Source organism: Pongo pygmaeus, chromosome 20, assembly GCF_028885625.2.
Source record: "Pongo pygmaeus isolate AG05252 chromosome 20, NHGRI_mPonPyg2-v2.0_pri, whole genome shotgun sequence".
Lineage (NCBI taxonomy): Eukaryota > Metazoa > Chordata > Mammalia > Primates > Hominidae > Pongo > Pongo pygmaeus.
Window position 1 is genome coordinate 45,766,975 of NC_072393.2, and position 15,113 is coordinate 45,782,087.

At 39.8% G+C, this 15,113-nt stretch overlaps 1 protein-coding gene across 14 annotated transcripts in view; it reads right to left on the reverse strand.

The window, feature by feature from the left end:
* The window catches only part of ZNF780B (zinc finger protein 780B), a 44,424-nt gene that overhangs the window by 7,990 nt on the left and 21,321 nt on the right, over nt 1–15,113 (reverse strand). For 7 of the 14 annotated variants that reach the window (XM_054462734.2, XM_054462735.2, XM_054462736.2 and 4 more), the window contains 3 exons: nt 12,217–12,270; nt 10,579–10,705; nt 9,291–9,389 (listed from right to left, as the gene is read on the reverse strand). In XM_054462734.2, the coding sequence (XP_054318709.2) occupies nt 9,291–9,389; nt 10,579–10,705; nt 12,217–12,225 (235 nt within the window). In that variant the 5' untranslated portion in view covers nt 12,226–12,270. Of the gene's footprint in view, nt 1–9,290; nt 9,390–10,578; nt 10,706–10,826; nt 10,966–12,216; nt 12,271–15,113 lie in introns of all 14 variants that reach the window. The other 7 variants (XM_054462740.2, XM_054462738.2, XM_054462742.2 and 4 more) reach the window with 3 other exon arrangements.

Here is a 15,113-nt window from a genome sequence, read left to right on the forward strand (position 1 = left end):
CAATTCCCACCTATGAGTGAGAACATGTGGTGTTTGGTTTTTTGTCCTTGCGATAGTTTGCTGAGAATGATGGTTTCCAGTTTCATCCATGTCCCTACAAAGGACATGAACTCATCATTTTTTATGGCTGCACAGTATTCCATGGTGTATATGTGCCACATTTTCTTAATCCAGTCTATCATTGTTGGACATTTGGGTTGGTTCCAAGTCTTTGCTATTGTGAATAGTGCCGCTATAAACATACATGTGCATGTGTTTTTATAACAGCATGATTTATACTCCTTTGGGTATATACCCAGTAATGGGATGGCTGGGTCAAATGGTATTTCTAGTTCTAGATCCCTTAGGAATCGCCACACTGACTTCCACAATGGTTGAACTAGTTAACAGTCCCACCAACAGTGTAAAAGTCTCCCTATTTCTCCACATCCTCTCCAGCACCTGTTGTTTCCTGACGTTTTAATGATCGCCATTCTAACTGGTGTGAGATGGTATCTCATTGTGGTTTTGATTTGCATTTCTCTGATGGCCAGTGATGATGAGCATTTTTTCATGTTTTTTTTGGCTGCATAAATGTCTTCTTTTGAGAAGTGTCTGTTCACATCCTTCACCCACTTTTTGATGGAGCTGTTTGTTTTTTTCTTGTAAATTTGTTTGAGCTCATTGTAGATTCTGGATATTAGCCCTTTGTCAGATGAGTAGATTGTGAAAATTTTCTCCCATTTTGTAGGTTGCCTGTTCACTCTTGATGATAGTATCTTTTGCTGTTTAGAAGCTCTTTAGTTTAATTAGATCCCATTTGTCAATTTTGGCTTTTGTTGCCATTGCTTTTGGTGTTTTAGACATGAAGTCCTTGCCCATGCCTATGTCCTGAATGGTATTGCCTAGGTTTTCTTCTAGGGTTTTTATGGTTTTAGGTCTAACATGTAAGTCTTTAATCCATCTTGAATTAATTTTTGTATAAGGTGTAAGGAAGGGATCCAGTTTCAGCTTTCTACATATGGCTAGCCAGTTTTCCCAGCACCATTTATTAAATAGGGAATCCTTTCCCCATTTCTTGTTTTTGTCAAGTTTGTCAAAGATCAGATGGTTGTAGATATGTGGCATTATTTCTGAGGGCTCTGTTCTGTTCCATTGATCTATATGTCTGTTTTGGTACCAGTACCATGCTGTTTTGGTTACTGTAGCCTTGTAGTATAGTTTGAAGCCAGGTAGCGTGATGCCTCTGGCTTTGTTCTTTTGGCTTAGGATTGACTTGGCGATGTGGCTGCTTTTTTGGTTCCATATGAACTTTAAAGTAGTTTTTTCCAATTCTGTGAAGAAAGTCATTGGTAGCTTAATGGGGATGGCATTGAATCTATAAATTACCTTGGGAAGGATGGCCATTTTCACGATATTGATTCTTCCCACCCGTGAGCATGGAATGTTCTTCCATTTGTTTGTATCCTCTTTTATTTCATTGAGCAGTGGTTTGTAGTTCTCCTTGAAGAGGTCCTTCACATCCCTTGTAAGTTGGACTCCTAGGTATTTTATTCTCTTTGAAGCAATTGTGAATGGGAATTCACTCATGATTTGGCTCTCTGTTTGTCAGTTATTGGTGTATAAGAATGCTTGTGATTTTTTTGTACATTGATTTTGTATCCTGAGACTTTGCTGAAGTTGCTTATCAGCTTAAGGAGATTTTGGGCTGAGACAATGGGGTTTTCTAGATATACAATCATGTCATCTGCAAACAGGGACAATTTGACTTCCTCTTTTCCTAATTGAATACCCTTTATTTCCTTCTCCTGCCTGATTGCCCTGGCCAGAACTTCCAACACTATGTTGAATAGAAATGGTGAGAGAGGGCATCCCTGTCTTGTGCCCGTTTTCAAAGGGAATGCTTCCAGTTTTTGCCCATTCAGTATGATATTGGCTGTGGGTTTGTCATAGATAGCTCTTATTATTTTGAGATACATCCCATCAATACCTAATTTATTGAGAGTTTTTAGCATGAAGCGTTGTTGAATTTTGTCAAAGGCCTTTTCTGCATCTATTGAGATAATCATGTGGTTTTTGTCATTGGTTCTGTTTATATGCTGGATTACATTCATTGATTTGCGTATGTTGAAACAGCCTCGCATCCCAGGGGTGAAGCCCACTTGATCATGGTGGATAAGCTTTTTGATGTGCTGCTGGATTCTGTTTGCCAGTATTTTACTGAGGATTTTTGCTTCAGTGTTCATCAAGGATATTGGTCTAAAATTCTCTTTTTTGGTTGTGTCTCTGCCAGGCTTTGGTATCAGGATGATGCTGGCCTCATAAAATGAGTTAGGGAGGATTCCCTCTTTTTCTATTGATTGGAATAGTTTCAGAAGGAATGGTACCAGCTCCTCCTTGTACCTCTGGTAGAATTCGGCTGTGAATCCATCTGGTCCTAGACTTTTTTTGGTTGGTAAGCTATTGATTATTGCCACAATTTCAGAGCCTGTTATTGGTCTATTCAGCGATTCAAGTTCTTCCTGGTTTAGTCTTGGGAGGGTGTATGTGTCGAGGAATTTATCCATTTCTTCTAGATTTTCTAGTTTATTTGCGTAGAGGTGTTTGTAGTATTCTCTGATGGTAGTTTGTATTTCTGTGGGATCAGTGGTGATATTCCCTTTATCATTTTTTGTTGCGTCTATTTGATTCTTCTCTCTTTTCTTCTTTATTAGTCTTGCTAGCGGTCTATCAATTTTGTTGATCTTTTCAGAAAACCAGCTCCTGGATTCATTAATTTTTTGAAGGGTTTTTTGTGTCTCTATTTCCTTCAGTTCTGCTCGATTTTAGTTATTTCTTGCCTTCTGCTAGCTTTTGAATGTGTTTGCTCTTGCTTTTCTAGTTAATTGTGATGTTAGGGTGTCAATTTTGGATCTTTCCTGTTTTCTCTTGTGGGCATTTAGTGCTATAAATTTCCCTCTACACACTGCTTGGAATGTGTCTCAGAGATTCTGGTATGTTGTGTCTTTGTTCTCATTGGTTTCAAAGAACATCTTTATTTCTGCCTTCATTTCGTTATGTACCCAGTAGTCACTCAGGAGCAGGTGTTCAGTTTCCATGTAGTTGAGTGGTTTTGAGTGAGTTTCTTAATCCTGAGTTCTAGTTTGATTGCACTGTGGTCTGAGAGACAGTTTGTTATAATTTCTGTTCTTTTACATTTGCTGAGGAGTACTTTACTTCCAACTATGTGGTCAATTTTGGAATAGGTGTGGTGTGGTGCTGAAAAAAATGTATATTCTGTTGATTTGGGGTGGAGAGTTCTGTAGATGTCTATTAGGTCTGCTTGGTGCAGAGCTGAGTTCAATTCCTGGATATCCTTGTTAACTTTCTGTCTCATTGATCTGTCTGATGTTGACAGTGGGGTGTTAAAGTCTCCCATTATTATTGTGTGGGAGTCTAAGTCTCTTTGTAGGTCACTAAGGACTTGCTTTATGAATCTGGGTGCTCCTGTACTGGGTGCATATATATTTAGGATAGTTAGCTCTTCTTGTTGAATTGATCCCTTTACCATTATGTAATGGCTTTCTTTGTCTCTTTTGATCTTTGTTGGTTTAAAGTCTGTTTTATGAGAGACTAGGATTGCAACCCCTGCCTTTTTTTGTTTTCCATTTGCTTGGTAGATCTTCCTCCATCCCTTTATTTTGAGCCTATGTGTGTCTCTGCATGTGAGATGGGTTTCCTGAATACAGCACACTGATGGGTCTTGACTCTTTATCCAATTTGCCAGTCTGTGTCTTTTAATTGGAGAGTTTAGCCCATTTACATTTAAAGTTAATTTTGTTATGTTCGAATTTGGTCCTGTCATTATGATGTTAGCTGGTTATTTTGCTCATTAGTTGATGCAGTTTCTTCCTAGCCTTGATGGTCTTTACATTTTGGCATGTTTTTGCAGTGGCTGGTACCGGCTGTTCCTTTCCATGTTTAGTGCTTCCTTCAGGAGCTCTTTTAGGGCAGGCCTGGTGGTGACAAAATCTCTCAGAATTTGCTTGTCTGTAAAGTATTTTATTTCTCCTTCACTTATGAAGCTTAGTTTGGCTGGATTGAATTGAAATTCTGGGTTGAAAATTCTTTTCTTTAAGAATGTTGAATATTGGTCCCCACTCTCTTCTGGCTTGTAGAGTTTCTGCCGAGAGATCCGCTGTTAGTCTGATGGGCTTCCCTTTGTGGATAACCCGACCTTTCTCTCTGGCTGCCCTTAACATTTTTTCCTTCATTTCTACTTTGGTGAATCTGATAATTATGTGTCTTGGAGTTGCTCTTCTCGAGGAGTATCTCTGTGGCGTTTTCTGTATTTCCTGAATCTGAATTTGGCCTGCCTTGCTGGATTGGGGAAGTTCTTCTGGATAATCTCCTGCAGAGTGTTTTCCAACTTGGTTCCATTCTCCCCGTCACTTTCAGGTACACCAGTCAGATGTAGATTTGGTCTTTTCACATAGTCTCACATTTCTTGGAGGCTTTGTTCATTTCTTTTTATTCTTTTCTCTCTAAACTTCCCTTCTCGCTTCATTTCATTCATTTCGTCTTCCATCACTGATACCCTTTCTTCCAGTTGATCGCATTGGCTCCTGAGGCTTCTGCATTCTTCACGTAGTTCTCGAGCCTTGGCTTTCAGCTCCATCAGGTCCTTTAAGGACTTCTCTGCATTGGTTATTCTAGTTATCCATTCATCTAATTTTTTTTCAAAGTTTTTAACTTCTTTGCCATTGGTTTGAATTTCCTCCTGTAGCTCAGAGTTGTTTGATCATCTGAAGACTTCTTCTCTCAACTCATCAAAGTCATTCTCTGTCCAGCTTTGTTCCATTGCTGGTGAGGAGCTGCATTCCTTTGGAGGAGGAGAGGCGCTCTGCTTTTTAGTTTCCAGTTTTTCTGCTCTGTTTTTTCCCCATCTTTGTGGTTTTATCTACTTTTGGTCTTTGATGATGGTAACGTACAAATGGGTTTTTGGTGTGGATGTCCTTTCTGTTTGTTAGTTTTCCTTCTAACAGACAGGACCCTCAGCTGCAGGTCTGTTGGAGTTTGCTAGAGTTCCACTCCAGACCCTGTTTGCCTGGGTATCAGCAGCGGTGGCTGCAGAACAGCGGTGGCTGTAGAACAGTGGATACTGGTGACCTGCAAATACTGCTGCCTGATCGTTCCTCTGGAAGTTTTGTCTCAGAGGAGTACCCGGCCGTGTGAGGTGTCAGTCTACTCCTACTGGGGGGTGCCTCCCACTTAGGCTGCTTGGGGGTCAGGGACCCACTTGAGGAGGCAGTCTGCCCATTCTCAGATCTCCAGCTGCGTGCTGGGAGAACCACTACTCTCTTCAAAGCTGTCAGACAGGGACATTTAAGTCTGCAGAGGTTACTGCTGTCTTTTTGTTTGTCTGTGCCCTGCCCCCAGAGGTGGAGCCTACAGAGGCAGGCAGGCATCCTTGAGCTGTGGTGGGCTCCACCCAGTTTGAGCTTCCCGGCTGCTTTGTTTACCTAATCAAGCCTGGACAATGGCAGGTGCCCCTCCCCCAGCCTCGCTGCCGCCTTGCAGTTTGATCTCAAGACTGTTGTGCTAGCAGTCAGCGAGACTCTGTGGGCATAGGACCCTCCAAGCCAGGTGCGGGATATAATCTCCTGGTGTGCCGTTTTTTAAGCCCATTGGAAAAGCACAATATTAGAGGGGGAGTGACCCGATTTTCCAGGTGCCGTCTGTCACCCCTTTCTTTGACTAGGAAAGGGAACTCCCTGACCCCTTGCACTTCCCGAGTGAGGCAATGCCTCGCCCTGCTTCAGCTCGCACATGGTGCGCTGCACCCACTGTCCTGCACCCACTGTCTGGCACTCCCTAGTGAGAAGAACCCGGTACCTCAGATGGAAATGCAGAAATCACCCATCTTCTGCGTCGCTCATGCTGGGAGCTGTAGACCAGAGCTGTTCCTACTCGGCCATCTTGACTCCACCCCCCAACTCATCTTTTAAGCCTTAGGATAAATGTTTTCCTCAGAACATCTGAATGAATGAATAATGCCTCCGTAACATATGGGACATCATAAAACAACAAAATATTTGAATTTTCGAGGTCCTAGAGACAAAGAGAAAACATAAAGGATAGAAAATCTATTTAATGAAATAATAGCAGGAAACTTTCCAACTCTAGTAAGAGATGCAGATGTCTTGATACAGGAAGCTCAGAGATACCCAAATAGATACAATACAAAAAGGTCTTCCCCATGGCATATTATGCTCAAAATATAAAAGTCAAAGACAAAAAAGAATACTAAAAACAGCAAGAGAAAAGCATCTAGTCACTTACAAGGAAACTCTCATCAGCCTAACAGCAGATTTCTCAACAGAGAGAAATGAGAGAGAATGAGATTATACGGTCAGTGTTGAAAGAAAAAATCACCAGTCAAGGACACTATCCTCAGCAAAGTATTCTACAAAAATGAAAAAGAAATAGTCTTTCCCAGACAGCAAAAGGTGATGGAATTCATCACCACTGGATCAACCCTACAAGATATGTTCAAGAGTCCTACACCTAGAAGTGAAAGGACAATATCTACCATTGTGAAAACACACAAAAGTATAAAACCTACTGACAAAGCAAACATACAAATAAGGACAAAGGACTCAAATACTACCCCTAAAGAAAACAACCAAACCACAATGATAAAAAATAAAAGAGAAAGGAACAAAGGATATACAAAACAACTAGAAATCAATTAATAAAATGATAAGAATCAGCCCTCACATATCAGTAATCACATTGAATGTCAATGGATTAAACTTCATTTAAAAGATACAGACGGGCTGAATGGATGAAAAAACATGATCCAACTATACGCTGCCTACAAGAAACTCTTCTCACTGGTAAAGACACATATGGAATGAAAGTAAAAGAACAGGAAAAGATATTCCATACAAATGGAAACCAAAAGTGAGTAGAAATAGCTATATTTACATCAGAAAAAAACAGATTTTAAGTAAAAAACAGCAAAAAGAGACAAAGAAGGTCATCATATAATGATAAAGGGATCAATTCAGCAAGAGGATATAACAATTCTAAACATATAATACCAACACCAGAACACCCAGATATATAAGGCAAATATTATTAGAGCAAAAGGAAGAGAGATACTGCAGTACAATAATCATTGGGGACGTCAATGTGCCACTCTCAGAATTAGATCATCTAGAGAGAAAATTAACAAAGAAACATTGGGTTTAAACATACCTGAGAGGATGAGGGAAAAAGGAAACTCTTATATACTGTTGGTGGGATATAAATTAGTACAATCACTATGGAAAACAGCATGCAGATTTCTCAAAAACCTGAAAATAGAACTACCATATGATCCAACAATCCCACTACTGGGTATTAATCCAAAGGAAGAGAAATCAGTATATCAAAATGATACCTGCACTTGTATGATTATTGTAGCATTATTCAAAATACCAATGGTATGGAATCAACCTAAGTGTCCCCCAACAGACAAACAGATAAAGAAAATGTGACACAAACACAATGGAATACTATTCAGGCATTTAAAAAATGAAATCATGTCATTTGCAGCAACATGGAGGGAATCGGAGGTCAGAAAGACAAATATCAGACTAGGCACAGTGGCTCACGCCTGTAATCCCAGCACTTTGGGAGGCTGAGGTAGGTGAATCACCTGAGGTCAGGAATTTGAGACCAGCCTGGCCAACGTGGTGAAACCCTGTCTCTATTAAAAATACAAACATTAGCCAGGCATGGTGGCAGGCACCTGTAATCCCAGTTACTCAAGAGGCTGAGGCAGGAGAATTGCTTGAACCCGGGAGGTGGAGGTTGCAGTGGGCCAAGATCACACCACTGCACTCCAGCCTGGGCGACAAGAATGAGACTCCAACTCAAAAAAAAGAAAGACAAATATCATATGTTCTCATTCATATCTGGAGGCTAAAAAAAGATCTCACAGAGGTAGAGAATAGAATGATAGAAACCAGAGGTTGGGAAGGGTGTGTGGGTGAGGGGTGGGGGATGAAGAGGAGTTGGTTAATGTTACAAACATACAGTTAAATATGAGGAATGACTTCTAATGTTCATAAGCAGAGTAGAGTGACTCTAATTAACAACAATGTATTGTATATTTCAAAATAGCTAGAAGACTTGAAATGTTCCTATCAGAAAGAAATGATAAACACTTCTCTGGTGGATCTGATGAATACCTCAAATACCGTGACACTTGCTCATTACACATTCTATGCATGGAACAAAACATAACATGTATTCCATAAATATGTACAAATATTGGGTATCAATTAAAAATGAATAAATAACTCTCAAAGAATTTCCCACATTCCTCACAATGACAGTCAAAACCCTGTATGATACGATTCTGACCTAACTCTCAGACCTCTCTTCCCGCTGTTCCATTACTTACTCCACCTTTGTGTTTCCTGCTCAGTCTGACTAGAGTACTTGAACCCTTACTTCACATCTCTATGCAAGCAAGCGCACTTCCAGACAGGTGCCCTAAGCACCCAAGTGCTACCATTCTCACCCTGTCACTCCTATTTCCTTGTCTCTAGAGCATGATTATTTGGTATTCCTTATCTATTCATTTGCTTACTTGTTTGAGGCATGTCTCACCAACTGCTGGTAAAGTCCATGACAGCAGTGACTTTCTCAGTCTTGTTCATTACCTGTACATTACAGTATTGACCAGAGCCAAGCGCATGCCTTCTAGGAATGTGCACTTGATACATATTTACTGAACATGAATACATTTCTTAGTGAAAACACATGTAGAAATCTAAATGCAAAAGCAGAGTTGGAAAGTAGCTGGATCTAAAATACGTGTTAAAAGTTTACACTGGGGGCCAGGAGAGTTTACACTGGGGGCCAGAAGCATTGGCTCATGCCTGTAATTTCAGCTACTTAGGAGGCTGAGGCAGGAAGACTACTTGAGGCCAAGAGTTCAAGATCAGCCAGGGCAACATAGCAAGATGCTGTCTCTTAAAAAATAATTTTAAAAACTGTTTAAAGTTTATGCTGGGAAAGAAAGAAGAAACTCACTTCATTAAAAGAGAAAGAAAATAACAGAAATTAGGTGATTAGTAAATGATGAAGTTCCTTGGGGACAGCTCCTATAGTGATCTTATTTCCTTCCCAGGTCTTGGGCATTTTTGTCCAATGGTGGACCTTGGGTCACTGAAGAAAGTTTTCCAAACCACATCTCAGGGATGTGACTCCTCTCTGAGCACATGGGCTGTCCGGGACAATGATGGCTTCCCCCTGCCTGCTTTACTCTCACTTACCTGGATACCATCTGCTTGTTTCTTTACTTACAACAATCCAGGGCTCTTTCTCTTGCTCTAGTAATGTAATCACATCTGGCTTAGAAATGGAACTTCCTGCTTAAAAGAACACATGTAGAATTTTTTTTAATATAAAAACGTTTTTAAAACCCTGAGACCTAGTTAAACTTATAATAAATTACAAGCCAAAACAATATTGAGAAGAGACTCCAGATAAGAGAGGATTGAGTAGGGGATCAACTATGTTTAAAGAAAAAAAGGACTTTCATTTAAACTCATAATAGAAACTTATCCCTCAAGAGGAGGTATAATTTAGTGGTTAACAGCAGGAAACTTCAAGCCAGATTACCTGGTTGAAATCCTGTCTCTGCCACCTACTAGTACTTTGACATTAAGCAAGTCACTTGAACTCTCTGTCCTTCAGTTTTCCCAACTCTAAAACAGAAATATAATAATGCCTGTTTTATAGGATTGATACTAATATTAAATAAGGTAATATATGTAAAATACTTCTAACTTCCACTGATATGTAGTAGCACAAAGTTAACAATTATTGTGTTTATTGTCATTATTTATTTTGCATCCTTAGACATTCACAGCTCATTTTAAGAATTTTCACCCAACAGAAAAGCATACACTTCATGGCCTGAAACTTTCAACTACAAAACAAGTAACGGACTGTTTGTTGAAGGAAATGGAATACATTGACTTAGTGCTAAAGAAATTCTGTCAACCCACTCAGTATATGTAAATCACTGAGGCTCTGTTTTGTTTTGTTTTTTTGAGACAGTGTCTTGTTCTGTTGCCCAGGCTGAAGTACAGTGGCATGACCACGGCTCTCTGCAGCCTTGACCTCCCAGGTTCAAGCAATGATAGAGGCTCTTTTGATAGAAAAACTCAACACACTCTTCTCCTTACAGGTGGGCCAGAAAAACAAAAACAAACAAAGAAAATCTACAGTAATTCTGAGATCAAACATAATATGAAACCTGGTTCTTGAACAATATCATTCAATGAATATACAAGATTTCAAATTCAGCCCCATGGTCATGAAGAGAGAGGGGATTACAGAGAGGACCAGCATAATGGAGGAGGCCACGGTGGAGTAGGCAAGATGCAGAGGCTCCAGGGAGGTGCCTGTTTTCAACCCAACAAATCTCAATCCATTCCTTTGGGAACAAGAAGAAGGAATCCAACTACCTCTTAAAAGACAGCCCTGAAATTCATGATGAATAAAGCTGATATTCCAGAGAACAGATACAAAAATAACTGGGACCAATGACCTTACCCAGTGAGATCAGGTGGCTGTAGTTCTCCAACATCACATCCCTGTACAAAGTCCTCTGATCAGGCTGCAGGCACTCCCACTCCTCCTGAGAGAAGTCGATGGCCACATCCCTGAATGTCACTGATCCCTGAAACCACAAACACATGTATTATGGTGAAACTGAAGAAATTTGTTTCAAGACGAAAGGAGAGGAAGTGAAGGATTAAACTGCAATAAAGGAGCAATATGGAAAATCGCAGAGTGCCTACATGTTCTTCAAGAATCCTGCTGCTGGCCTGGTGTGGTGGCTCATGCCTCTTATACCAGCACTTTGGGAGACCAAGATGGAAGGACTGCTTGAGCCCAGGAGTTGGCAAGCAGCCTGGGCAACATAACAAGATGCACTCCCTGAAAAAAAAAAAAAAAAGAAAGAAAGAAAGAAATAACTGTCGTGGTGGCATGTGCCTGTAGTCCCAGCTACTTGGGAAGCTGAGGTGGGAGTATCGCTTGAGCCTGGGAGTTCAATGCTGCAGCGAAGTGTGATGGCACTACTGCACTCCAGCCTGGGCTACAGAGTGAGACCCTATCTCAAAAAAAAAAAAAAAAAAGGTGGTAGCATACATTGAGGAATGCCCTTAATCCTCAAGCTCATTGTGGTATCAGATGATAGCAAAAGTGTTTTTTCTTGTCATGACAAATGATTTTTATAAGCTGCGTAAAATTCAAAATAACTGACATATTAGATTTAGTCATATTTTTCTATTTATACATTTAAGATGGTCAGAGTCTGTAAGGTTTTCCCAAATTCAGAGAATCTATAATCACCTACCACTCATGCCCTGAATAATCTTCTCTGTTAATGCCCACTGTCCTCACTGATCACTTTCCTAAAAGCCTCATAAAGCAGAACACCTTGTCACGCTTGCAGACTGAGGCCACTCACTATGGAATTCTACCTTAGCTACCTAGAAAGCTCCAGTCTGTGGAGAAGTTTCAAGGTATTCCCAAGTGTGGTCAAATGCGACAATCATCTGTAACTTATCAAACCCACAAGACCATGTTTCCCTGTGGGGACCGACTCCTCCACTGTTCCAACATTCTTTCTGACCAAGGACTGAGTTAAGCACAGACTGAATAACCTTCTCAAAGAAAACATCAAAGCCAGTGGGAAAACAGAGGTACAAATAGGAAGAGCACTGACTTTTATTTTTTGGTCACCAACCTTCACTGTAATGGGACAAACTGGGGTGTAAGATTGTGGATCCTGGCCGGGCACAGTGGCTCACACCTGTAATCCCAGCACTGTGGGAGACCAAGGCAGGGGGATCATGAGGTCAGGAGATCGAGACCATCCTGGCTAACACGGTGAAACCCCGTCTCTACCAAAAATACAAAAAATTAGCCAGGCATGCTGGTGGGTGCCTGTAGTCCCAGCTACTCGGGAGGCTGAGGCAGGAGAATTGCTTGAACCCGGGAGGCGGAAGTTGCAGTGAGCCAAGATCGCGCCACTGCATTCCAGCCTGGGTGACAGAGCAAGACTCCATCTCAAAAAAAAAAAATCATGGATCCTTAGGTAAGAAGGTTCAGGTTTAATAATAACAGTCACCTAACCTAACCTGAAAGTCACCATATTTCAAGAAGACAGAAACACCAACTTACGTGGACCATGTTTCTAGAATTACAAAATTGGTCAATCTTCCTCGGGCTTCTCCCCTGGAAAACAACAACAAAAAAAAGGCCATAAGTCAAGCTGTGTCCAAAAGCACTAGAACAAATAAATATTTTATCCTACATTCCTATTTCTCAACTACTCCTGCTCACACGCACACTTCCACCCTTCTCCCATCACTCCCTTTTTCCCTACACACACTCTCTCACAAATAAACTGGCAGTTAACAGGTGGAGTGTGGATGAAACCAAGCTCTCGCCTACAACCCAGGGAACCTGCGGCGGAAGCATGAATGCCGAGCACAGGCATTTCTGCCTTGAAGTTGCTCAAAAGACACTCCAGCAGGAGGGCTTCCAGCCAGTCCTCCACTCTTGGGATACCTATCCTGGCCTAGGACGGGGCCTCTGATCCTGCTGTAAGCAATCCTCCTCCCCTAGTCCCAGAGCTGAGAAGGGCTTGCATCATCCAATCCAGAGCCTCTTTGTGAACTCAGCATTGGGTGCAATGGGGCAAGGCATGAGAACTGGAAAGGATATAGACAGAATTGCACGGGCAGTGTTCAGCATTCTGAGTTCACCAAAAGCCAGCTGGTTAATACAGTTCAGAATAGCCATGTAACAGAATACGAAGTAATCATTAAATGTTCCAGATGTATGATTAACAGAAAAATCAGGTTACAAAGCAGGATAAACAATACGATTACATTTGTAAAATATATGGATATAGAAATATTAAGCAAAAGACTAATAGACATCAATATAGTATATGCATGTATTGCATATTAACAATTTAGACAGGTATATGCATGCTAACAGTGCTTATCTCTGTATTGTAGCCCCAATTTTCTTCTTTTTGCTAGAGTATGTCATAATTGTGACTATGCCCAGGAATTAACTTAGAATATATAATTATATTCACACACACACATATATATACACATGTGTATGTATCTATATATGTACATATTTAAATGTACATACACATTTTTTTTTTCCTGTGAGGAAATTGTTCTCCAAATTAGATGAAAGACACCTTTTATTTAGACATCTTCCTTTCAACTTGGGGACAAAAAAAGGAAACTCTACTGAGCTCTTGTTTTTATGTAATAAGTTTGTTTCCGTTATTTCCCAATTCTTGACCAACACTAAGATGTCTATGTTTTTCTATGTATGTTAGTACAATTTCTAAAAAAAATTGTCTACAAGTCTCCAACCAATTTCTTGTATGCATTAATGATGGTCATATTTCTACAACAGAATTCAAAAACAAAAATAAAACAGAGTTATCAGAGAGTGAGTACTTTTAATCATAAAAAACAAAAAACTGTGCCTGTCATGAGGATCAACAAAAAAGATTAATGTGACTATAACAAATAACATCAGCTAGTTCTAACATCCTTTAGCTGTATCTCACCAATATAATTAGACATTTTCATTATCAAGACTCTTCTCTGAATGAACACAATGCAGATAAGTGGCATCTGGAAACTACATGAGAAAATCTGTGGAATATACATCACCATGCTTGGTTCCCTTCTTCACCAAATAACTCATTAAAATATCATTTTGGATACAATTCCTACAAAATGCCTTACAAAAACCCTATCTTAGTATATGGGATTCATATACATGTAACATTTTCTTGAGTATCATTGTTCATAGCATGAATACTGCTTAATGGTATATCAAATATTTTTCTTTTCATAATTCTTTATAGACATCATTTTATTAGCTGCATAATACTCTTATCACTTGAGTCTAGTATAATTTGCTTAGTGATTTCCATATTACAGGACACTTGATTTATATAAGATCATTTACAGTGTCATTCCAGGTATCACAATCTTTTGATTCTAGACTAAGGTTTTTCACCCTAGGCGCTACTGACATATTGTGCTGTATAATCCTTTGTTGGGGCTATAGGGAGGGTTATCCTGTGCACGGTACAATGTTCAGCAGCATCCCTGACCTCTATCCACTAGATCTAAGTAGCACCTCCCCCACAGTGTGACAACCAAAAGTTTTTAAACATCACCCCCGCTGAGAATCAATGTTCTATCTAGATCAATGGATCCAAACCTCATGGGTCACATGCAGTTTTGATAGTCTTATGAAATGATATACTATTTCTCCCTCTAAAATCCACATTGATAAATTTCCATAGTACTTCAACATATTATTTCAAGAGCTTTGTGGTCCCCAAGACTATAAGTGGAGTTACAGGAACTCAGGTTAAGAATTTCAGTCCTACATTCTTTACAAAAATAGAAAAACAAAAATCCTAAAATTTGTATAGAACCACAAAAGATCCCAAATAGCCAAAGCAGTCTGGAGCAAAAAGAACAAAGTTGGAGGCATCAAACTACCTGACTTCAATATATACTACAAAGCTATAGTAACCAAAACAGCATGGTACTGACATAAAAACAGACACCTAGACAAACGGAACAGAATAGAGAGCCCCAGAATAAATCCATATGTTTACAACCAACTGATTTTTGAGACAGGTGCGAAGAACATACAATAAGGAAAAGACAGTCTCTTCAATACATACCGTTGTGAAAACTGGGGAGTCATACACAGAAGAATGAAATCAGACCCTTTTCTCAAACCATTATACAAAAATCAACTCTAAATGGATTAAAGATTTAAATGTAAGATCCCAAACTATGAAACAAATAGAAAAAAACGTACGGGGAAAGCTTCATGACATTGAACTGGGCAATAATTTTTTTTTTTTGGAAATGACTTCAAAAGCACAGGCAACAAAAGCAAACATAGACAAATGAAATTACATCAAGCTAAAAAAGCTTCTGCACAGCAAAGTGAAGAGACTACCTACAGAATGAGAGAAAATATTTGCAATCATGTATCTGATAAGGGGTTAA